This window comes from Strix uralensis, chromosome 12, assembly GCF_047716275.1.
Source record: "Strix uralensis isolate ZFMK-TIS-50842 chromosome 12, bStrUra1, whole genome shotgun sequence".
Lineage (NCBI taxonomy): Eukaryota > Metazoa > Chordata > Aves > Strigiformes > Strigidae > Strix > Strix uralensis.
In genome coordinates this window covers 5,408,024-5,434,784 of record NC_133983.1, presented here as the reverse complement: position 1 = coordinate 5,434,784, position 26,761 = coordinate 5,408,024, and the positions used below count along the sequence as shown (strand labels likewise).

At 37.6% G+C, this 26,761-nt stretch overlaps 1 protein-coding gene across 1 annotated transcript in view; it reads left to right on the top strand.

Annotated features, from left to right (window-relative positions):
* Positions 1-26,378, top strand: part of SLC6A2 (solute carrier family 6 member 2) — a 79,263-nt gene extending 52,885 nt beyond the window's left edge. Inside the window, exons 10-15 of the mRNA XM_074881784.1 lie at positions 292-420; positions 3,157-3,256; positions 11,911-12,011; positions 14,713-14,880; positions 17,385-17,456; positions 19,047-26,378. Coding sequence (XP_074737885.1) covers positions 292-420; positions 3,157-3,256; positions 11,911-12,011; positions 14,713-14,880; positions 17,385-17,456; positions 19,047-19,070 — 594 coding nt within the window. The 3' untranslated portion in view covers positions 19,071-26,378. The remainder of the gene's footprint in view (positions 1-291; positions 421-3,156; positions 3,257-11,910; positions 12,012-14,712; positions 14,881-17,384; positions 17,457-19,046) is intronic.
* Positions 26,379-26,761: the final 383 nt, after the last annotated feature.

The following is a 26,761-nucleotide window of genomic DNA, read 5'->3' as shown; positions in this document are numbered from 1 at the left end:
TTCCCCAAAGTATATTAACATGTATATTATTTTTCCCAGAGTATTGTCTACTCACTATCCTGGTGAGTCAGCAAAGGGTCCACAGAGGATATGTGCCAACCATGGCACTCGATGTCCAGTTCTCTACCATGAGAAAATAAATTATACCTCAGAACACCAGTGACTTACAGCTGAAACGTCAGAAATCATACAATGATTGGGAATTAATTATACAAGCTGCTTGACATTCTTCAATCTGTATTTACAACAGTCAGTAGCATTTAACCAGAGTTCTTGCCTTCTCTTTCTCAGATGGGCGGAATGGAGGCTGTCATCACTGGCTTGGCAGATGATTTCCAAATTCTGAAGCAGCACAGAAAGCTCTTCACCTTTGGTGTGTCTTTTGGCACTTTCCTACTTGCCCTTTTTTGCATCACCAATGTAAGTAGAACAAAAGTTTCCATCAACAAGCTACCTTAAAACTGCAGTTAACCTCCTGAAATAGAAATATGAATAGGCTCAGGTGACTATTTTTGTTATAAATTTTAATTCTTAAACAACTTTATGGTCATAACATTACTTTTACTCTTATCTACATGAAGCTTCTCTGCTTTTTTGCACAAGATCATTAGCTATCAACTGAACCTACAAGTCTTTGTTCCAAAGAACTGTCTGTGCTACTGTTGTTCGTGTTTGGTTTTGTGTGTTTTGGTGGGTTTTTTAAACCACATTAAATGGAACTGTGTTCAGTGCTTATTCCTGTGTGAGGAACTAAGAATTTCAAGTGACCAGACCCTTAGTCAACTGTCTATTCTCTTCTTGAAGCAAGAAAGCAGCATTCACTTCTTGTGAAAAGAGTTTAGAATAATGATCTCCTCACCCACATGTGTTTCTTAATGTTCCTTCATGTACCTACATCTTATCTCTTACTCTTAACACCACAAAAAACACACAGATAACTTATCCTGAACATAGAGTAACCTGTATTTATCACTACCGGCATCCTGAATTATTTGCCTCACCAGCCTGTTGACAACTCATTAAAGGATGAGAATCAAAGTGTTGTAGGTTGGAAAGAACTTCCATTTTTATTGACTAAAAAGCAAAAAGCCCTGTAAGCAAAGATGCCAAAAGTGTCAGAAAACAACTGAAACTTGCGGTAGCCACCATAAAAAGTAGATGTGCTGAACCTCTCTCCTTCGCTAGAAACAGTTTCCTGGTCTATTATTAAGATTACTGAAATGGCATATGTTTATAAGTAATAAAGCTCTTTTTAGGCTAAAAGAATACCCCAATATTTTTACTCTAGTTTCCTCAAACTGGAAAACATTTGAGACAGTAAAAATAGATTTATCATTTATAATACCTATCCTTTTAATACCACACTATCTCTATTGTTACCCAAAGAATTGAACATGCTCCTTCCTTATTCAAAGTTTCAACTGGAATAAAATTTCCTGAAGTACAAGTTCAGAAGAAACTCAGTGGTTAAGAATCTGAACAGGTGCCAGTGGGTACAATTCCACTGCCTTCAAAAGAGCTAAAGCAGTTCAAGATAACAACCTAGCTCTAGCTTTTAAATAATGGTACCCGTTTAGACTTAAGTTCACCCCACCAGCTGGAATGCACCAAACTGCCCAGACTTGTCCAAATGTATTGGTTCACACAGCTGAAGAACAACATTTCTAATGTGTACAAAATACAAAGAAAAACCCTTCTGATACCATCACATTAAATTAATCTGTTTGATTTTGTCCTCTGAAATTTTAAGGCTCTATTTTCAAAACATGTTTCTTACAAAACCATATTTGTCATTCACTTCACTAAGTTTGATAGCAAAGGCATTCATTTAGAGCAGGTGTAGAGCAAAAACAAGAGGTCAAACTCAAATGTCATTCAATAAGCAACATTTTCCTTCTAATATAACAACCGAAGTTCATTCAGTTTCCACACAAGTCCCCACTGAATTAAAAACCTAGACAAGGCCTAAGTACCGTTTTCTCTATTTTTCTAAATATGCACAGCTGTTTCAGAAAACCATATTTTTATAAGAAAAAAGAAAACTGAATGACTGCAGAGATTAAAATCACCTAGACATCTAAATAGTACAAGCGCTATTTATACCATTGGTAAAAGCATGAAAAATAATTGCTTTGTTCCTCCCCTTCTGAACAGGCAGAGTCAGATTAAGTTTGGTTGTAAAAAAAGAATTTAATGAAAAGCTACTGCAACTGCAAACATTTCAGTTGTTTGCAACACAGAATGTCCTGAAACACTTTATTCACGTTCATTTTGAAACAAGTAAACATACTGTGGTCTTCCATTCCTTGTTAGCCCAAACGAAATAAAATGAGCAGTAATTTACACAAACGCATCACATTGTAAAATGAGGCATAAAGTAGTCAAACTGCAGCTAAAAAAAATATCAGTGAAACAAGACTTTAGTAAATGCATTTACAGTTCTCAGTCATGAACCACTGAAGAACAGAAATGTGCTGTTGCAAAGGAAGATGATCTGGTTTGCTCTCTCCACTGAGCAAAGGCTTGCTAATACCACTGCCATGAAACTAAACTGGGCAAAGCTGCTTCCATGCTGGGTGGGTAACACAGACTTAACACGCAACTGCTCCCTTTGCAGGAACGTTGGAAAAGAGAGATGCAGGCAGTCTGGGAAAAGGAGACATCAGTCTAAGACTGCAGATTCACTGGACTGCAGAATAATTGACCTCAGGAACAAACCGAGTGATAATGGCTTATGGAAACTCCTGTAGCGCTCCATCCCTGCCAATAATTTAGAAAGATCTTCATTAACTGCTGTAGTTAGAGGCCCTGTAGGGGCCCTGTAGGACAGGCCTTGTCCTACAAGCTGCAGAGCATTTCCCCCAACAGCCAGTGCCTTCAGCTTCCACTGAACGCTGAGCGCCAAGAGCACTCATTAATCATGCTAAACTGAGGCTTCTGTTTCCCAACTAAGTGAGGTTCTTTAGAAGAGTTGAAAACCTGATTCCACTATTTTGTATGTAAATATGAACCCGTCTGTAGCATCAGCTCTATATCAAAATATTTGGCTTAAGATAATATTTTAAGTAAAGCAGATTTCTGTTAACTAGATACTAAACTACTGAGATGATTCAATTTGTAACCTCCTTTTGTTGCCTCTTAACTCCCCAACGCTAGGGTGGAATTTATGTGCTCACACTTCTGGACACATTTGCAGCTGGGACTTCGATACTGTTTGCTGTTCTAATGGAGGCAATTGGAGTTTCCTGGTTTTATGGTAAGCACTTCATTTTGCACCTGCAAAATCTTTTCTAAAATATCAAGTGGTCACGACAGACTTACACATTGTTTTAAGGGCAAACAGCATAGCCTTGTATACATGGAACCATGACAAGCCAGGTTTCATACAGTGATTTTCATCTGATACATGAACAATGACAGGAATGCAGACATTCAGTGGGCCAAGCTTTGAAACCCTGCACAAAGCCAAAGAAAACTGCCTTGTGAAGGAGACTGCAATGGGATGGAAGTGTTACTACTTTTGCCAGTATTTTGCAGCTCTTAGCACAGCTGATGACTTGCAGTAGCAGGTTTATACCTCGTACTTTCAAAGTCCTAAATACAGACTCACCTCTTCCTCCTTTCTGTGGTTTCCCCAGGGCCAACCTCCCCATGCAATACAAATAAAGGTAGTTTGTCTTTAGAGAGTTATAATAATTCCTACATTAGTCCCTTTTGTTTGAGACAATGTTTTGCTTAATTGTAAAACACTAGTGGTTTAAAATTTATCTTATTTCATAGCATGCTATGGAATACCCACCATCCTAGATACCAGAAATAATACTATGTCTAGTATTTCATACTAATTTATGCCACAAAAAGGGTGCAATAATTTGCTTTATCCTCAACATGGCAGGCTTTAGGATATTCAGTTGATCTCTGGCACTAGGCTGGAATCACTGTGTGCCAGCCAGTGTGCTGTGATGTGCTACAGTACCCTGAAAAAAATATGGCTCACAGTTTAAGTCAGGTCTCAGATGATGTGCCCAGCTTATTAAACAACTTCCCTGACCTTATTTGGTCTTTAATATTTTTCTCCTCCCTGAAGTAACATAAATAAAAAGCAAGACACTTGATACACAAGTTTCATAAGAAAGAAGAAAAACATTTTTTTCTTTCCGCCTGTATAAATAACCACAATGATGGCAAACAGCCACATTCACTACTCTAAACCCATATGAGTGCACTGGGATAACCTTAACTGGGAAAAGCCCAACAAATTAAAGTTGTGCTTTCCTTCACAACACTGACTTTGGCAACATAGCAGGACACTGAGTCTGCCTGAGCTCAGTCCTTAGCCTACAAGAACTTCACAGTCTTGTGAAGTGTCCTGTGTTGTCTAATTTCACCAAGGAAAAAAACCCAATACTCTGCTGTAAGTGACAAAGTTGACTACTACTACTCTCAAAGTGAAACAAAAAGGTTAAACAGAATGTTGCTTACAGCAGAAACATTTGAGTATTTGATTTTATATATATAGCCTGCTAAACCTCTGATTCTAAGGTTATGAGAGTGTATCTGGCCTGTGGGTGTTCTCCCCATCCCTAATTCAGTATTTAATTGATGTGGTGTTTTGAAATATCTGAAGTCAGTGTTTCAAACATTTCCCTTTTCCCCTATGCCCCCAACCTAGGGGAGTTCTTTCTAAATTCTAGAACTGAAGGAGAGTTCAAAATTTCCCCTATCATACAGGAACGTAAGACAATTCATAGCCTCAAGCTTATTCACTGGTAAAGATGCCACCTGCAGAAGAGCAGAAATTACAAAGTGCTGCTAAATCACCAAATCAAGCAGAAAAAAGTCATAATTTAATCTGAATTAGGCATATCTTGCTAAAGAAACAGTTAAAATTATTTTTCCCTTCTTTTGGGGAGAATGCTATCAGTTCTTGTCACAGATAGGGTTAGTAAAATTGTAAGGGCCCCAGAAAGAATATGTCATTTTCCCCAAATAAAGCAATAGGATTCTGCATCTTAGGTCTTATACAGGTCATCTCACTCCAACAGTCCAAACTATTGGTTATATCAGAAATTGCTTGTTGCTATATTAACCAAGTTTCTTGAGCTCTTGTTTTTCTTTCTGATTTCTTAATTCTCATGTTATACTTTCTGGTTGGTCACAACTCTCTTCATTATTACCAGCTTTCAATGTCATAGCAGCCTGAAAATCTTCTTCCCATTGAACTCTGTATTGAACTAGCTGCCCTGATTCCCAGTAAGATTGTTGTTCTCCTGAAAGTCAGCTTCATTTCTATTTGGAGGTAGTGTTTATAGTTAACATATGATTCAGAAGGTTCTTAGACATTACCATTCGTACCTGCCATTTACCTCCCTCAGACATTTATCCATCCGTTCCATATTCTTCTAGTCAAACAAACTCTTTCTTGCAGTTAAAAACTGTTGATGAGTGAAGGAGGTGAAAGAAAGGCATTCATGCATAAAGCTGTTCAATCTACTAAAGAAATAATTTTTAACTTTAATTTATTAATTCTGTCACCCAACATCAGCATGGAGTGAGCAGCTCATATGCTGTTCTCTCTCAAAATAGCGGAGGCACTAGATTTCAGACAACCGCCTTTAATCCCTGTAAAAGAGCTGAATGCAGAAGAGTGATCATAGCTTAGCTTGGAAGCGAAGGCTTAAGAATATTCTTCAGTTAGCAAGGGCAAGTTATTCTCTGCTACTATTAAAGCAGGACTGACTGCACTTTACAATAGCTAGGCTTTGTATGTGGTTCACAGACTAAACCAAGGTTAGTCAAATTTTGTTTATTTGTTGCACCTTCTATCCTTCATCATCTTTTCCTTTCTCCCTCCTGCCTCCCCATAACAGTGAAAATATCTATTCATTTGTCTTAAGCAGCTGACAGATGTTTTTACTGACATAGCATGACCTGTTGCTTTATAAAAACTTATTACAGCCCCAGGTGCTATTTAAACTGATTAAATCTGGCATGGTCTTGTCTACCTTTTTTTTCTGATAGACCCCAGCTGCCTTAATGACCCAGCCGAATATTAAGCCAGCCTGAAGGCAAGCATTGACATTTTGGCACAGACCAAAACCATGGAAATTTAATTCAAATTATACCTATGACCACTTACTGTGAAGTTTCTCCTTGCAAAGGCCAACTATATGTATAAGATAAGGGAGAGCTAGTTTGTTTAGTATTCAGATGTATTTTAGTTATGACTAATAGCTTGTTACCATTTTTCCTCTTGTGCAACCCTGATATCATCAGTCTGATGAATATTCTAAGCCAGACACCTCTCCCATTGACACAAAACTGCTCTCTGGTTTCACTTGCAGGAAAATCTCTACTCAGTCAGATTTTACTATGAACACCTCCCTTAATGACTAGAATAAGCTCAGTATGAGCTAGCAATGATCTTCATCCTCACCTGTAATCTCACTGCTTTCATTTACTTAAATAATTTCCAAAAAGATCCCTTAGACTGCAATTTCAGGCCAAAAGGCGCATTTATTTGAAAAAAATCTAAGATCAACTCTTTGATTTTGCAAAAAGGAGAGAAATTAACCAAGTCCTGACTGCTGGTACTCATCTATGCTTTTGTATGGATGTGTGCCTGGCATGAGAGACAAAGTATGAAGGCAGACATTTCTACAGAATGGGAATACAAACAGGGCAAACCAACTTGGAGAGCTTACTGCACTGCCATGGGGTTGGGAAATGTTTTCTACTGTTCTTCTCATCTTTATGCCAGCACAGCTGCCCTCTTTGGGAATGGTATTGGTATGTCTTACTCCCTTACTGCCACCAGGTCAGGGTCACCTCCAGTGAACATCAATATTGCTCCAGAGTTAGGGAGGAGACTCAGGAACAAAAAGGGACAGTTGTTGTTACTTCACTACACAGCTAATCAACAGATACCTTGTTCTGTGCTCTGTAGGATTTGCAAATGAATGCTACACAATGACTTTTATATTCTTTTTATCCCTTCTTTCTCATGTTCCCAATGTCAATGATTACTGAACCGTGTGGAAAAAAAATGCCTTTCCTCATCTTTTCCTGGATGCAGGCTTATATGACGGGGGTTCTGCATTTGATGGATACATGCTTGTTAGCAGAGGTGGTGGTGGCAGGTGTCATCTTTATGTGCAGAAGAGCAACTCAAATGTAGTGAACGGATGACAGGATGGCTGAGTGCTTGTGGGTCCTGGCAGATGTCAGCAAGGGTGGCATCGTGGGGAATATTGTTACAAAGCACCTGATCAGGGTCAGGAAGTGGAAGAAGCCTTCTGCAGGCAACTTAAAGAAGTGTCTAGATCAGACCCCGGTTCTTACAGATGAAGGTATCAGGAGCAACTTCTTAGCATAGATGCTAGGTGGCCAAACCAGAAGTGACACTCTTCTGGATTTGCTACTTGCACTCAAAGATGAGCTGCTTGGGGATGTGGGCAGCAGGATAAATGAGTCAGAAGAGTGACCTGCCAGCATATGAGGGCCAACAGCATACTGAGCTGTAACAGAAGCATAACCAGGAGATTACAGGAAATGATTACTCTCTTTTACTCAGCACCTGCTAGACTGCATCCGGACTATTGTGTCCTGGTTTTGACCCTCAGTAAAAAAGGCGGTCTTAAACTGGTGAGAGTCCAGTGCTGGGCCACCAAGACATTCAGGAGCTGGAGCACAGGCCCTGTGAAGAAAGTCTGAGAGTATTGAGCTTATTTAGCCTTCATGAAGCTTAGGGAGGACCTGATAGTGGCCTTCCAATACCTACAAGGTAGTTACCAAGAGAGTCAGGCTTTTCACTGAAGTGCACAATGGGAGGACAGAATGATGATCAGTCAAATTGAAAGGAGGAAAATAATTTTTCTTTATAAGGATAATTACACACAGAGAGTTCTTGCTGATTCTGTTCTTGGAGGTTTTCAAGACCCAGCTGGACAAAGCCATGAGAAAGCTGTTCTGAACTGTGCTGACCTTGATTTGAGCAAGAGACTGAGCTAGAGACCTCCCAAGAACTCCTCCAAAAGGAGGTTCTGTAATGGTTCTATGATCTACTGTAATTCTCAAAGGTCAAAATATAAGATGGATTGATGAAGCAGTTTCACTACAACTCTTGATTTGCATACAAACTGTGTGAGCTCATACACTGCTACACATGTCCACACAAGTAAAACTCAATATGGGAGAAAAAACAGTGAAGTAACACTCACAGGGAATAGGAATTAAGTGCAAAATAACTTCAGGATTGATTCAATATATCTTTTTTCTTACTACTATATTATTTCAGTATAGTCATTTCATTTCTTGGATTCATTTAAATCATATGTATGGCATTACAGGCATTATTACTAATTTTTACTTTCCAAATTAAAAAAAAAATAAAAGTTCCAAGCATATAAAAGAATACTACACATCACATAGTTAAACAAGACAGGAGAGGAAATCAACACATACAAAGATTGCTTGTAGGGATCCAAATGACTGTTGGAGCTATGACACTACTTTTTGGAAACATGCCCACAAATTATTTCAGCTATGACCACTAAGCAGTTTCACCTCGTGGCCAGGACCTGCTCAGGGGCTTCTGTGCAAGTGAGTGGATGTGAAGCCACTGGCTGAGCCTTTACAGCAGAATGACTTACAAAGTCCTAGCAGGCAGCGGGTGCCGGAGGTACTCGTAACATGTAGACTTTCATTCTATCTGAACTGTGATCATCACTGAGATGAAAGAAGGTTGTCCCAATGTGAGGAGGGTAAATTGCATCTATAGCCAAATCTACTTTTCACTTTCTTCCTAATCTGTTCTTTTTTCCATATTTGTTTAATTCCCTTGACAACACAATGTTATGTACTTAGAGAACGGGCCAAATTTTCTGTGCCATCTAATAGACCATTACAGTGGTGAATTTTCAGGCAACTGTGTTTATTAGTTCAGAAATTACACTGAAATTCTCTTTGGGTTCAGTGTATTTAACCAGGACCTGATCATAAATGGTAAGTATCTCTTGTTTTTCACTGCAAAAACAAGGAGATTACTTCCATATTCATCACTAGCTCTCTAGCAAGTCATCTGGTGTTTTTGTGTGTGGTACACCAGTTACTCCCTGTAACTGAGTCACCCACAGAATCACAAAAAAAATATGAGTAAATGCTTTCAAGAACTAGAAAAAATCAAGCCCTACAGGTACTGTCATCTGTAGCTATAGCTATGGTCTACAGGTTGATTCTTAGAATGGTTATTTGAAGATATAATGTATTAAAAAAGCATGCTGTTGAAAAAGCAGACTGAGAGCATGGCCTACTTATCCCTCATTTGCAGTAGAAATTGAACACCAAGCACTATTTGAGCTTTGGGTACATCTGCCTGGAAATAAAATTTTTGGAGATATCTAGTCCTTGTCTTTGACCTTCTGCACAATGATAAATTTCACTCAGTATTCATAGCAGTTGAAATTCAGTCACTTTAAAGTTCACAGAAGGCACTGCAAATAGAATTAGATTAAATTTAAAGAGCATTTGGAGATCCTTTTGGCTACTTTTCTTCACCTGTACATAATATTGGGAGGGTGTGGAAATCAAAGAGAAGTTTGCACTCAAATGTCCAGACCTTGTAAATACATTACATCCTGGCTGCATGTAAAGGACTAACTCAAGCTGTCCTAATTATTTACATTAAATAAATCCTACTGAACAGGTCCCCATGAAGAGAAACAATTTTTTTGGTAAACTATACATCCTGTCTAACAAATGAGAAAAAGCTGCATTTCTGCTGTTTACCTAACAGGGTTCAGCATTAAAAGTAAACTGCCTGAACACATCAAGTATAATAAATCACAAACTAGTAGTCTGACATAACAGATTGCACTAGAGAGAACTGCTTCTCTGTGAGCCAGTGTCTCTAAGGTGTAAAGTCAGAGATTATTTTCTTTTTAAAGAAAATGAAGGACATTTAGCAATAATCATCCCATTCTAAAATACAGTATGGAAAATAGCATGGCCTTAGATTAAACTTTTGCAAGATACCTCATACTGGTAAGTCTAACCATAATAGAATCAATAAAAAAAAACCTGTGAAGAAGCTACCGTTCAAATGGACATTTTACAGTCACTATAAAATGCATGTTTGCATTGCATAGTAAGTTATAGTAAGTTACTTAATGTAAAAAAGTGTCCCAATAAATACTGAAGACGGCAAATGTCCCACTGAAGGCTATTTCCAGAAATTTCAAAGCATGCAAGTTGACATGAATTAATATTACTAGAGTAAAAAAAATACATTTCTCACATACAGACAGCTTGATACCCTTGTAGATGATTCAAAATATTTAGCTAGATCAGGTAGTGCCACTTACAGAAAGCACATTATACTTGTGTATTGAGACACTAAAGTCGTTAACAGTTACTTAAATGTGTAAAATGCATAAGGAATTAAAAGGCACTGTCTGAAATGCCATTTCTTCCTTATTCACTGCTACAGAATTTGGTATGTCCTGAGGAACCCAAGACAGCAGATTTTTTTGTTTTCACCTTGGCCTGAACAGCATGACCTGTTCTGATTTTGAAGTCATGGTCTAGATAGCGTTTCTGAAGGAGAGTCAACTAGGTGAGAGGATCTTCCTTTCTGCACTGGCTGTGGGAAGATTTCTACCGCAACTATTTACACTTTTTATAGCTACTAATACTTCAGCTGACATAAGTACTAAATATCCACACATGTTATCACACACAGAATCTCAGACTAGATGGATTCAAGGGATATTAAAGACTGAGAACTGGATTTTTGCAGCTCTTCTCCCCTCTGGCCATTATGTTACTCGCTAAACCCTTTGTTCCGGTGCCTCATTTTGCTCTGCTCTGCTCTGCAGTGCAGCGAAAACGTTAGCTACCTGCAGCAGGATGAGTGATTTTGAATGTGATACTGTTCTGTAGTTTTCCTGACAATAGAAATCTTGTACATTACTTCCTGCATGCTAATACAAAGTCTTATACTGAAATATTGTATGTTACTGTCAAGGTTTTGATAATAATGAATCAAGCCATCCATGTTTCCAACGCCATATTCTATATTCCTGGTACAATTAGCAGAACTTATCTTTGATCTATGTCTTAATTTAACAATTTTCACGTTATCCTCTGCAGTCTTAATTACTACAGCAGGTAAAATTTCTGGCTACTCTTGGTTTTTACTCACATGAACAGCTCATGTATCTTTTAAGGTATCCACAACAGCTACATTACTAGATACTTAGATGCATACAGAGGTTAACAACTTTAGAAAATTCTAGTTGGTATTATAATTATCAAAACCACACAGGATACTCTAAAAAAGGCCACCTGTTTCTAGCAGATTTAGTTTTGTACGTATTTATACTGAACAGAAGCAGCATCTCTCTAGTTCCTTGGAAAGGTGATAAAAGATGAAATTACATTTGTCATAGATATAATGAACATTTTGTGGTATTCAGTGAAACACTGAAAGATAAATATGCCATTAACTGGAACAGGTAAGCTTCCTTTGATAAATTAAGTATCATATGAATCTAACCCATTATCAGTAAGCAGTTTGTGTAAGGGTTTTCCTTCAGGACACTCATAACTGTATTATTTAGGTTACAGTAGTCCACAACTACTAAAAAAAAGTGTGCCCCATACACAGCTTAAATTCTGCATATTTATTAAATGCCGCTATCAAAGGTAACGCTATTTGCAACAGGCCTTAAGTGCTCACAGGCATTTAAGTCTTGCACACAGTGATGTCAAAGACACTGAAGGAGATCAGTGTTGTTACCTTCTGATTTGGAAGTCATTCATGTCTGCTTTCTGAAAAAGCAGATGGTGTGGGGTATGCCAGCATCTCATCAGTTTAGATTTACGCCAGTCTGATGTTCACATCCCTTCTAGGTGTGGACAGATTCAGTGAGGATATCCAACAAATGATGGGCTTCAAGCCAGGCCTCTACTGGAGATTGTGCTGGAAATTTGTTAGCCCTGCTTTTTTATTGGTAAGTGTTGATAATTATATCATCATGGAAAGAATGCTAGTATGTTGCTTCCTAGAACATACAATAGGTACCAAGAGCAAGATGCCCATTGCTATGCCTGATGTTGTCAGAATGAATAAAAGACACTCCGATTTCATTCTTTGTCTCCCTCAATCACATTGGTTACACTTTGTATAATACATTTCAGTTGTGAAAGAGAAGCTAATTACAGCTCTGATCATCTGTTCCTTCACTTTAGCAGGACTGAAAGAAAGTAGCTTTTCGTAGGGAACACTGAATGCTTAGGCAGTGTCCTCCCTGTCCCCCCAGCATCTACACGTATTAAACACAAATCATTCTGTTGGGAAAATAAACTGGCCAGGGATAAGAGATTGTGTTAGCAAGAATTTATTTTTCACTGAAGGATACCAAGATCCCCAAATTGTGGAATGACACCTTAAAAAAAACTAATATGCAACTATGCCCCGTAATTAGCTATGTGAAACGCTAAAGAGATGTATTATATATACCTTGTAAGCTGCCTGATATGAAAAACAAGTGCTTCATTACATTTGGGGAAAAAAAATCCCAGTGTTTGCTTGCTTTGTGTAAAGGTTAGATTCAGAAGTAAACTACAGTTTTATACTGGGATCTTTTCCTCTGCATATTTGTAAATCAAAAGGTCAGGATGTATAATATGGAAGTTTGACCTCGCTATGATTTTAGGCAACTATTAATTGCATTAAAGCTGTGCATTCTTAAAGGACTGGTATTCCAAAGATACACTAGGTAGGCTTTTATGTCAGCCTTCAGGTCCACTTCGTTGTTTGAGGTTTTTTTAACATAAAAGCTTCTGGCCCCGATTCATCAGTAAGCACCTACCAAGCATGTATTTATTATCCTTTTAAACACTGTTTTGTAAAGAAGCTTGTATGGAACTATATCCTGCAGCACTTCAAACAGGCTGACTCAAGTAGAACAAAAAAATGCTGCACCAAGCATCCTCAGGTTTTGCATACTAGGAGACTGTTGAAAATTTAAATTTTACAAAAAGAGTTTTAGCAAGCTAGCTAGAGAAAGCTGAAGTGACTGTCAGTTTAACCTTTGGGTAGCTTAAGATTTCTTGGTGAAATGGCCCCAATACCTTCCTACTGAGGCCTATAAACATAAGGGTCAGAATGAATCTGTAGGTAATGCATCTTTCAGCCATCACAATGCACAATTTCTTTTCCAGCTGGAGGCATTAACTTGGAACATACCAAATTAATTACTGGGTATCAATATATTTTAAAACCCATGGGAATGATATCACACCGGTTAGGGGACATTGGGCAGGTTTTTTATGGCTGTACATTTTCTCAGTCTTCTAAAAGGCAACATGGACATTACAAGTAATTTACCTTCTCACAGCCTATCTTTTGGGTTCATCATTCAATACATTAAGGAAATAAAGCAAATCATGATAAAAGACCAAAATGTTTTAACTTATTAATTTATAAGTGAAAACTATAAAGATGGTCACTAGCATAAAAAAAAAGTAGTCCACCATTAGCCCATATAATAAAAACCTACAAATTCTAGAAATTTGATCATTTGATCTAAGAAACAGCATTTTTATACCACCTGTATGAAGCATACAAACTGTCTCACCAGAAGACACTAAGCCCATAAGCATAGTAAGTACAAATGAAAAAAATCACATAGAGTTTCTTTGATAGATGTAGTTTAGGATAATTTGGGAAAGGCTATAAAATTGTCAAACTTCAGTATAATTCTTGCTCTAACAATCCCATGCATGCTTAGTGCAAGGTGACTCCTGTTTGGGACTGGTAGAGCAGTTAGAGCAGTTCCTAACGATAAATACAACAAAAGGTAAGTTGGAGTTGTTCAGGTATCTGATATGAGGAAATATCTCCTTGAAGCTTTTTCTCCATACTGTCTGCAGCTATATACATCATCCACAAAAAAATCTCAAAATGGAAATAATATTTTTCTAACCAGATTTCACACTATCGGCTTCCTTTAATCCACACCGTTACTCTCCTTGTGAGGCCTTTGAAACCCTAGGCTCGAAATACTCTAATTTGAAATTGCTAAATGGAGCAGAACATGTAGGCCCGGAGAACCAAATCAAGGAACTCTGCATATTACACAACGCATATGAATTTAACAGGAGGGAAACAGGGTGGCACTCCACTCTTTCCTTCTTGCACCTAATACTGGGTGGGGTAACACCAGGAGAAAAAAAAAACTAACTAACTTTGTTTTCCAGGACTTAAGGCTGCTTGACCTTTCCTCAATAAATGTATCATGCTGGAGTTTGCATTATGCAAATGAATACAAAACTTCTAAATGAAGCCTAGTATCTCTGGGAAACAAAGAAGGGAAGAACAATAGATCCTGCAAGAGATTTTTCTTGACTATACAAACCTTTTTTTATATCTGTAACACTAGTTTAAATGAGGCAGCAGCAGACAACCACCTGATTTTCCCACCAAAATTTCCAATAATCTGTGTCCAGAGTAGCTAAAATGAACTGTTAATACTAGTAAATGCATCAAAAACTTGAACAGTTTAAGCAGTAAGAGGCACAAAATAGGATGAAGGTAAATGGTAAAGTTAGGTTGAAATATACCTTAGGGTGGCTGCCTAATAAAACACATGAAATTGGTTTTTCACTAAGCTTCATCATGTGTGGTTCATTTTATGCTTTCTTCCCTAGTTTGTTGTGATAGTCAGCATAATAAATTTCAAACCGCTGACCTACGATGACTACACCTTCCCTCTCTGGGCAAATCGCATTGGCTGGGGAATAGCATTATCTTCAATGATACTTGTGCCTGCCTATATTATCTATAAATTTATGAATGTGCGTGGGACCTTTAAAGAAGTAAGTGGAATGCTCATAAAATGTCATGAAATGTTGTTATGAAATGAAATGTCTGGATCTAAGTTGGCAGTTCATTTCTCTTACTCCCAAAACTTATTACTTATGAGTGACCTTTTGGATCCAACCATCAGATGGACAGGAGTTTTGAGGTTGGATTACTGCGTACTGTTTTGAGTTTCTAGATAGAAATTAGTTTTACAGACAGCACCATAATAATTCTGAAAAATTATTTTTGATGCATGTAATTAATCCAACTGATGAGATTATTTTTTCCTTATTAACAAAAAAATATACTAATTATGTAGCTTCATATTCAGCTCTGAGGTATGGTCTTCACACAGTTCTACCTAAACAGAGTTCAGTCTAAGGTATGCTTTGTCACTCTATACCAGTGTTGTAAACTGTTATACGTACAAAGTTAATTCAGACCTCTCCTATCTTAGCATTGAAGAGCCTCTAAACATATATCCACATACTGGAAGGGTGGGATGTGCCCCCAAAGTAGCCCTGTGTTCAGGATGTCCTTTGTTCATTTAATGAGAATCCAGCAAGAACAAAAGAAATGCCTTACTGGGTCACAGCAAGAGATCCATTTAGCCCAGTATTCTGTCTTTAACAGCAGCCACTTCGTATTTGATTTTCTCTGTTATATATGTATCCTTATCCTCCATTTACTGGAATTATTTCAACATTCTGCCAAGGCTAGAATTAATGTAGATCTTTCTGTTGTGTCCGTCACTAATATCAGAATGACTGAAGAAACTTAATATTCAAGATAGACCAAGGTACTGAAATAGATCTGGACATCAAGAAAATTCTGATATAGGCACCACTTAGGGTCTCATCGAGCCTGTTGATTTTTAACTACTTAAGTAAAAGAACCAGGATATTAGCAGCATCTTGGACTACATAAACCCACTTCATGCATAATATGCCTGGTCTGTGCACTGAATAAAGCAGAAACTGAGGGAGAAACAATTTGTGACCATCTTGTTCTAATGATGTGCCTCACAGCCATGTTTAACATTGCAACTTAGTAGTGTTCTTTTAACTTCATTTATGTGTTTATATGTAATATTAATGTATGTATTCTATTTAAAAGTACCTCCTTCTATGGGAAAAATGCATCTGTATTTCCTTATAGTTCACCCCACTGTACTTTATTTATCAGTTCAAAATGGCACAGGATTAAAGTTCACTGATCATATTAATTTTACCATCATATTAATTTTACTATCACTGTTACAGTATATTATCTTAAAACCTGTAATGGTGCTTAGAAGACTCTTCACCATTATACAGCATCAATTTTTGTCCTGTCACATCATAACTTTATAACCTAATCTAGACACTCTGATTTATACCTAGTTCTATTGCTCGCCTTTCCTACAGCTAGAGTTACACAATGGTGTAGCAAGATATTGACACCCTTGGGCAAATCACTGAACCACCACGCAGAGAATTAAGTAGAAAATAGGATCTCACCCTTTACCTAGATAGGGCACATCCCCCTCACATAGACCTGGCAGACCCAAAGGGATAAATGCCTTGTTTCTGAAACATTAGTCACCCCATTTCATGTTCACCTCAGAAAGGCCCTGAAGTGGGAACTCCTCCTCACCTGCCCTGCTTTCGTCAGCTCCAACATTTCAATGTTGTGCACAATTTCTAGATCTCACGTCCAGCAGTTCTATAATCCCTTTGTTTCATTCCATTCCTGGGGGTTTACAAACCCATTTTCTAGTAGCATCAAAGTGTTGAAGAATAATTTGTACTGGCCCAAGAGGTTCTTGCCAGCTTGCACAAGTTTACTGATATTGGGATGCAGCCTTTAGCCAAAACCACATTTTCTCATCCATTTTGTAGCGTTAGCAAGTTCTGGTTTGTCTTTTACAGCTCCTGTAGACAGCAACTCTCCAGTTTCCCCCTGAGAAATATAGCAAAAGGCTACTATATTACATCCAAATAACTATCATAAGGTACGATGCCCTAAACTGTGGCTGTTAAAAGTATGGGGAGAGGTATGCTCTTAGTCTAATGGGAAAGTTTATGATAAATCAAAATCTATGTTTGACCCCAAATGGCACAGCATAGGGTAGACAAAGGAGATGAGCTGGGAAATAACCAGTATCTCCTTTCTCTCTCACTGGGACTGGTCAATCCCATTACAGCACTAACAAAAAAGTGTGAATTTAGGGGATGTAAGGCCTGTGATACCAACTTGTTCCTGATGTTCTTTTCCATATGCACTTGCTAAATATTTGGACTTAGTATTTGCATAAACCTTCTACTGTTGCTTCTTATATTAAAGGCTAATACCAAGGGGCTTATAATAAGCTTGTTCTCTCAGTGACTAAGTTAAAGACACATGATGCAGTGATATTAAAGATTTAAGTTACCGTTTTAAATAAAGTTCATGCTACTTCCCCATTATAGATTGGGGATTACAGACATAATCCCACTTCATATGGCTGACTTTTTCCTCTTCTTCCCATTTGGTTTAGAGACTAGCTTACTGCATCACACCTGAAAATGAGCACCAACTCGTGGCCCAAGGAAATGTCAGGCAGTTTAAGGTTTGTACTCCTTTCACCACACTTCCTCTCCTGACACTAACCCTTTCCTGTCTTTAGCAACTACAGGTTTTCGTCAGTCTCCTCATAGTGGATACCTTTGCAGGTCTGTGGTTCTTTATTTCTGCCAGCATGACAAGATGCAGGAGGCTCAGTATCATACACATCAACTGTTGGAAGGCTTTTTAAACCTTCCTTCTTTGACTGAGCAGAACCCCCAATTTTACATATCACCCGAATCCAGTATTTTAGGTTGTACCTGAACACAGTGAGATCTCACCAAGAGACGAAGGTATTTCCAAACTGTCATGTGCACTTGAACAGGTCATAGCCTCTCCCTCAGTTATTGCACAGCAATCTGAAGTCACATTTCCTAAACTCCAATTATGTACCACAACACACGGTAAACAGCAAAACAAATATCCAGTATCAGAGCTTAGACATAATGGGCATGATGAAATAATGTGCAAGGTTATGTGGAATAGTCGTTCCCCACAGGCCTACAGTTGATTGAAAACACTGCTAGAGACTTCTTAAGCAGCCATGAAAAATATGCTCTAGGTTTCCAAATACTGCTTTCCTTTTAGCAAATAAAATGAGCTTATTGAAATAAAGTCCTTTTTGTAGAAGATAAAAAGGATGCAAATATGAAGCTTGTTACACTTATCAGCATTCGTGCTGGACCACTTTCTGTCTTCAAAGTTGAAAGCAACTAGAATTATGCACACCACCTCAAAACATTTTATAGTGGTGGTTTGTATGTTGGTATCGAAAAGAAATACTTCCCTTTTGCTTACTCTGAAAAATACTGTTTGAAGTATAATTTTTAATTTTAAAGGAAATAATCCAAGTGTAGATTTATGGGATGCAGAATAGATGCAGGAAGAAAAGGCTTCCTGTTTCATGACCATAATTTATTTGATGTGGCCAAGAATATGTAGTAGCACAGCACCTCTTCCTGCTTTCTCTTTCCCCTATTGCTGCCCTCAGTTGTCTGAAGATTTAATGTTCCAGACATAAGTAATAACTTGGTTTTTCCAGAGGCAGATGTTCCTGTGTGAATGGGCTATAAACAGCCATTCCTACACAGTACTGATCTTTTGAACCCAAATCTGTAATGGCAAAAAGGAAGCAAATTAATTTCATGGAAATTAGAAAAAAATGTACTCAGAGGTAAATTCCTAATGATACCTCAAACCATGCTAAACACTAGGGCATATTAATTTGTTGCTGTCTTCAACAAACAGCTAGGAATAGCTTTGTTACTGCTGAAGCATAGCTAGTGCTTTGTTCACAATGTTTAAGTTTGTAAACAAAACATTAACTTCTGTAATCAAAGAAGTACAAAAATTTTCTTCTCATATATGTTCGTCAGTTCTGAATTTTAAAACTGAACTGAGAACTGACTAAATAGCTTTTATATTCAGCACATTTCACACTGCAAAATGGAATCCACAGAAATTTGATTATAATCTATCCATTATTTTGAAATTTCTTTGCAACTCTAGATTTGTCAACCAATGTATTTAAAAGATCTCTCACTATCGTCATTTGAACTAATAATGTTATTAAACTACTTCTGTTCCCTTACAGCTTCAACACTGGCTAACAATATGACAACCAACAGGTTGTGGAAAAAGCCAATATGTTAAGCTAAACTGAGAATACAGAAAAGTCAAGTTCAAAGCTCCCTCGATTATGCTTGGACCAGGCTGGCTCAGAGCTTATCTACTGACTCTTTGAGGGAAGACATCTGCTCTCTGTTCTCAATGCCTCCCTTCTATTACTTGGCTTCAAATGATCTTTAAAGACTCCGTTTCATTTTTCTTACATCCTTTGGTGCCATGAGATCCCTACATGACCAAAACTTGTGAGTTTTGCTATTGGCAGAAGTGGAGGAGGGGGGAGCAGAGGAAAAAAAGCAATCAACATAAGTTAAATGCTTTTTTATTGTGAAGTGAATTAAACTTTTCTGACAGTAATAATTACTTCAGATATTCATGCCACGACCTATTTTAAACCAACAACACCTGAATGTTCTTAGATCTAAAGAAAGAGTACATCTCAATTATGAGGAAAGAGCAATGTTAACTATGTACCAATGTCATTAGCTTTCTTGCCATACTATCCTTTGGGATATGAGTTTGCATCCTTCTGAAGTGAAGACTCAGTGCTTTGTGTTCAGTGGTTTGTTATTAGTTTCTTCTCTTGGTGAAGAAGGTTGTCTTTGCTATATATGTCCATGCCATTTTCTGTCAAGTTTAATTACACAAGCTGAAGAGCAGCAGGAACAGAATTCCTGTTACAGCCACTAAGTACAGGACACAGTTTAATACCACATTGTACTTAATGAAAACTATATTCGTTTATATCAACAATTGAAATGGCTTTATTATATGATCCATACTCCACAGACTCTTCCAGCCAAGTATGAAAGTTACATGCAAATAGACAGACTTTCATCTTTTTGTTATATTTTGTTCCGAATAAAGAATGTAAAATACATAGGAAGCGAGAATTACATAATCTACCCAGGGGCACCAAAATACCAAACTTCAGCTTTATTCTCCTGCTGTGAACATGCTATTATTATAATTCAACCTGAATTCACCTACCAAAACATAGTAAGATTGTGCTGAATAATTTAGAAGGATATTTTAGGCATACTTGGCTCTCTAAGCCTATTCCAGCTCTTCTCTCTAGTAGTATTATGCAAGATAGAAGATAGAGAACAAACTGCATTTGGGTGCTGTTCTTATTCTGTGATCACTTACCACTGTAGTATCTTCCCAGTGATCACTAGATTCGGTAGCTTTGAGTTATTTCTTGTACTTATTTATCACTAGATCTACAGTAATTTTCAGAGGCAGTAGCTTCTCAGCTGAATCCAGCCCAGAGCTTACCTCTGGACCTTACCTCTGAATTTTTTTTGCCTTTATATATTCAATTCATCTTGTCTTTTAAATGTATGTTGTGCTTCCTCTTTTTAAAAAGACCATTTAAAAGGATGGGGCACTTTTTTTTTTTTATAAAACAATTTTTGTTGAAGGATTTTTTTTTCCCCCTTTTTTAAAATAGTCCAGTTTAAAAGCCCCAAGTGATTTTGACATTTTCCATTTAACATCGATTTCTGTTCAAAATAATGGAAGGGAAATTTCTCTCCTTATTCATCCTTTTCCTCCAACATAATCAATACCTTGGAACATATCAAGTATAGTCCTTTTCTTAAAGATTCTCTGTGACAAATAGTAGTTTTATTTAAACAGGGTTTTAAACCCAAAGGCTACTTTCTTCTAATTATAAAGGAAGTCATATTTTCTGGCCCAGCTGATGGCTGATAGCTGTTTAAACCCTGTTATTAAATACATTTCAATAATAAAGAAATTTCAAATGTTGTGGTTCCAGTTCTGTAATTACACAAGAGGCCAAACAATTAAAATATGTTGAGGCCTTCAAAAAAGCTGTCCCACCAACTTCATAAGTAATCCCATTTTTATTGTTTGCTGAACTACATGAGAATCTTTTCATTGTTGTAAAGCTTACTTTTCAATAATACAGATGCTTCAGTCACTGGCTTGGCATGACTCAAAAGCTTCTTAGCATAGATATAATTACCAAGTTTTGAAACTCTTGGGGGCTCTTTAACATGGAGCTTTAATAGCTTGTGACATTACACATCATTTGGTTCGCTCATGTTTGGAAATGCTGACAAACTGCATTAATGTTCACTTGTGACACACCCCATCATCACCATCTGTATAGCAAAACCCTTGCAGGAAAAGTTACATCTCATCACCAGTCTGCTCTGAAATATCTTAACATGGGACTGAAATCAGCTTTACCCAGCATGTTAGGGTTTGATTGCATTTTTAATACGAAATCCCAAGGCAATTACCTGCTACACTATTTTTATTTGTATTACTGTATAGCATCTTGGGTTTAGTGTAGTATTTAAAGCTCAGGACTCTGTTGCACTATTGCCATCTTGTTCTGAGGTTTTATAGATAAAGAACTTGCAATCTATACATAAGACAATAGGCAAATCAGAGAAAGCAGGAATCTTATTACCAGGAATAGTCTGAATGAAAAAGATAATACACACTGCATGACCACACAGCTAGGCTTTAAGTTCAGGATGTTGCCCAAAGGAAGTCTCCCACAAAATAATATGACTTCTGTCCCAGAGATGAAGAATAATGTCTTCAATTCTCCACAGAATAAGATGCTCAACTACCTCATGCCTCTTGGACGATAAATGATGCCATTAGACACAAGCTAGCATCCATTCAAATGACAAATACCTTTGTGAAGACCAGGTTATATTTTTTTCCTCCACTCAGTGATATGGTACAGACAGTCCAATAAGAAGCCACAGCTCTGGCACCCAGCTCCTCCTGCTTTGAGCTCCCAAATACATTTTCAGTATGGAAAATATCAAATGCCACTAAGATACTCTTCTCCCTTCAGTTCAACCACTTGTAGTTTTAATAAATAAATAAATAAATGAATCACCCAGCAAGGTCCTTATCACCCATGTGGTTTAACTACAAGTCTTCCTCTAACTCAATCTTGAATTTTCAGGCAAGCAGTTCACTCTTTCCCTCAGCTATACCTATTGTGGGAACAGACCCGCTCCAGGGACCGGTGCTCTCCCAGATATCCCCATGGGATTGCAAGTATATGCTGGTGGAGTAGGCAGCCCACTTCTAAAAGAAGAAAATTTTTTGATACAAGCTTAATCAAGATGCAGTATCATCTGCTTGCTAATCATGTTGGCTGTTTTGGTAACAAGCCAATGGGAAGAATTCAGTGAAGCAATTAAATAGCTCATTTGACAGTTCTAGAAACTATTTTCTCAAAAGCCTTTTTTTTAATCTGATAAAGGAAACTGCCGTCATACATTAGAGATGCTATGACGGCATCCTGTTGACCTTCCTTCCTGTTAGTGAAAGAGACCTGCCTGTGATCCATATTTTTTCATCAAGCCACAGAAGGTTAGTTAGCACCAAGGACAAAGAGATCCTCCATTTTCTTTGTATCCCTCCTGCTGTCATTCATCAGGATAATTCTTCATTACTTGGTACTGTTCTAAAGCTACACCACTAAAACTCCAGAGATTTAGATTTCTGGTAGAAACAGTGGGCCTTTCATGGGCAACAGTCCAAAAAGCACTAGTGCTATTTAGTGTTTGGCCCCTCTTTGAACCATGTCTTTCTTGTCAGTCCTTCTGGTGTTCTGTCATGTCCTGAGGCATACACCCTGGCAACACTTGAAAGACGTCTTACCATAGTGAAGGATTTTGCAGGAAATCCAGGATCAAACATGATATTTTAAATATAGAACGTAGGAGAAATACTTGGCTGTTAACTATTGTACGTTCCCTAACTGCACGTGCAATGTATGTTGTATGTAATTTTCCCAGAGGAAATTTCCTATAATTGGTCATTTCTTCTCAGCAACATACCATTTAAATGCTATTATTTAAAAAGGTCAAGCCCAAACATTTGTATATACATCCACTTCTTATGCTATTGTTTTGACATGAATTAAGTTTATTTTGTACTGTTAGGTTGTAGGAGGCCACGTAGAAAGTTCTTTTGCTTTTAATGTCTCTTTTTCAGTTCTTCCGATTCATACAGTATTAATTAGCAGATACTCGCTTTTATGGGAGTAGATAGATTTCATTTGTATCCTGGACTGATTCACTAAGTTGCATGAGGCATAGGCAAACATTTAAGAATTTCTTTCCTAAGAACCAAATGAAAACCATAGATCAGCAATTTCAAAAGAGATGAGACTTGCAAATGTTAAAACATTTTAAAATGGGCCCGAAGGACTCAGACATAAGACAGTTAGCACAGCTCAACAAATGACAGTGTATAATCTACCTGAAGAAATTATGTGTGCACTGTTGAGCCCCTCGGAGCAGTAAAATAGGATATATTTGTTCCAATACACTTTATTTTCTCAGGGCTAAGAATATTTATGGTCCACAGATCAGCTCATGTGCAAGAACTCAATCTCCTTAATTTAAAGGTCAACATGATGTTTCAGATTAGACCCTTGAACAAGTTTGGAGTCTTTTGGCTGTAATACAGGGAGACAGATCTGGAAACACCTCCAGAAAGTCTCCTCCAAAGGGAAACACTTTTTCAGTCTACCTTCCTCTGACTCATAGCCATGTTCCTGATGGTGACTGTGGGCTGACCTAGTTAATAGTGGAAAGTTAAACTGTTAGAATATGAAGCTAAACTGTTTATAATATATCACAGAAGTCAGAAACAGGACCTTGAAGTGACCTTACTAGGTTCGTATCTATATACAAGCTGAAGGTAGCATATGGACTATTGTTAAGCAAAGCTGGCCAGAAATCACCATACAGAGCTGAATGTGAGAGCAGCTTGGACACCTGAATTATTGCAGATCTTCATTTACTGAACTAGTATCAGCTGGTACACAAGAAAGCCAGCCACTTTCTGCATTCCTTGAGGAAAAAGGTACCACTATTACAGGATACCACAAAACACTGAAAAAATGTTTAGAACTTAATTTATAGAAGTTAAGCCTTCAGTTAAGCCCTGTTAAATCTGTGACCTTGCATCACTGAGTTTCAGAGAGGATCATATACAGGGAATAGTTGTGTCTCAAACACCCATATTTGAGTGTTTCTGTGCCATGAAAAATAGTTTTTTGTTCACCCATTTCTGTCTGTAGTAACTCAGACTTCAATTCGAACACTTCACCAAGCACTTGCCCCTCTCTAACCCATATTCTCAAAGGACGGTTTTTGCTGACAATCAGCCAAGACCACTCAGACTGACCGAGCAGGCATGCATGTGTTTCTTAGCTGTGATGTACAATTACTTGGTTCTGCCTGCTTAAGCCTAGCTGGGGAATGACAAGACTTGTAAGCCATGCCATACACAGAAACTTTTCCTAGGCCAAAAAATTTTGGATTTTTGCATATTGTTGCTAATAAAAATGAAGTCAGCAAAGGACTAAGATCCTTAGCTGGTGATTAATCTGTACAGTGGTGTTGTTCACTGTCCGAGACTGAATTTAGATGCATCTACATGCATCAGACTACTATAGAGAACTAGATGGCCAGCAGAAACACATAACAGTGTAATATAGCTGCTTTTAAGTACAGAATTTGATCAGTTTTCATTCACCATTTAAAACCAGAATATGTTTAGACAAATTGCAATCAGCATATGACTGAGCTAGCAGAAGCACGCAGAAAAACAGAAGACAGCCAGAAGACTATAAGTAACACAGATATCATGATTGTATTCAGTGAAGCTGTCCTCCTTAGAAGAACATGTAGATGTCTAGATGCAAGTGGTTGGGGGTAGCCAAGAAGAGGAGAAACCGAGAGGCTTAAGTCTCAGTCCAGCAGCACAACCTTCCTGTAAGCTAACCATTACTGCCAGTAGTTTTCATGTTGAGAACAGTGGGCCTCTTTTGCCAAAGCACTGACAGAAAGATTGGGCCACCTGTGTGCTTTGCTTTCCTCCTTTCTAAAGGTGTTTCTTTAGCTGCCATACTAAACAAAAGTTGCTTAATTTCTTTAATAAGGGAACAGAATAAATTCAGTGAACTAAGACAATTACTAAGCCTTAAGCTGGCTCTCTTTTAAAGGTGTCATGTTGTTTCTTGGTCACTGCTAAGAGTCTCAAACTTGCAGATGACCTGCATTTGTAATTTATGTTGGACTCTCTGTGAACCTATGTGCAAGACTTAGCTTTTGTTTGCTGTGGGTAATATCAGTTACAAAGAGAGAATCTCCAGATAGTACATGTTGAAATAACTTCTAATAGGTCTGACGAAGATTTGCCTTACAAATAAAAGCTTTATAGTGAGCATTTACTTGTTTGACACCAGTGTTTTACTTAATTTTTAATGCCTTTTTATAGCAGTGACTAGACTTTATCTAAGGTAAGGGTACCTCTGTATAGGAAATATTTTAATATTTTTACCAGTTTTTTTAATTTTCATAGAATATAATTGTATATTGTAAGGCGAGAAATTCAACTTTGATGTGTAACAAGGTTATCACACAAGACCTATTTCTCCATTATAAGATTTTGTAGTCAGCCAGTCTAGTTCAATAATATGTTGGCCTTTGATTATAAATGTAAAAATGTGATAAAGGAGAATAGAACATTATCTACAGCTAATGCACATTGTAGCACAATATTCTCCATTGCTGCCTTAATCTCATACAAGGAAGTCGTGTGGTTTTAATTTATATTCTAAAAAAAAAAAAGTCCAGAGCATCCTTCGGCTGCAATTTTGTGTTGTTAGACAACTTAACATTAAACCAAATGTGTTAGTGTCTAGTAGGTCTACTTACAAAGCAAGAGATCATATTGCAGTTTTCAGGAATAACCTTCCATACGAGTTCAGAACTTGCCACTAGTAGAAATACTCTCCAAAGTGCCCCAGTGACCAAAAGTGTCCAAACACAGTCACCACATTTCCATGCCTGATTCCATTAATTGTGCAATCTGCAGGTCCATTTGCCTTTTTTTGGAAATCTTCGGTTATCTGGGGGAAATGGCATTTCAATTATTTTTTTTAATTTTTGAAAGGGAGACACCTACATGCCCATGTGTGTAATTAGAAACAATTACATTTCTTATAAATATGGATATGGATGTGTGTGATGTGTGCTGGTTAACTATACTTAAAATGCTGATAAAGATGGTGAATGTAAAGTATTTGTCCTCATTCCTCTGTCTTTCTGTGATCCGTGTAAATAAGAACTGTTTTAAGCTGTGCATTAATGTAACAGATTATTCCAATATTGTGTATAAAATTATTTAAATAAAATCTAACAAATATGCACATTAAAAAAGTATAAAGAAAAGTCTTATGTACCAAGAATTTACTTATAACAGTCAATTAAAAGCTGAAATGAAAGTTTTGCTTGTTGTCAATACTATTCCCTGCTAAAGCTTCACATGGACAGCCAGTCCTTGGTTCTGCAGCGAGCTCCCCAGCGGTGGGGACAGGCACTTCTGGAGCAGGACTGCCTGACAGCAGTACAGAAGGGGCCTCTAGAAACCAGTCTTGAGCTGACTCTACAAACTAGCAGACAACTAAAAACAAAAGCCCAAAAGCAGAAACCCTATATAGCTCTCAACCTTCATGAGATAGTTCACATCCTTTCGGTGTCCAGTGGATGCAGTGAACAGATTCATTTCTACATTTGAGCTCCTTTCAGGAATGTAATTACAGTAATGCAATGAAGCTTTCACAACCACACATTGAAAGGAACAGGAATCAAAGTGCATAGCACAGAA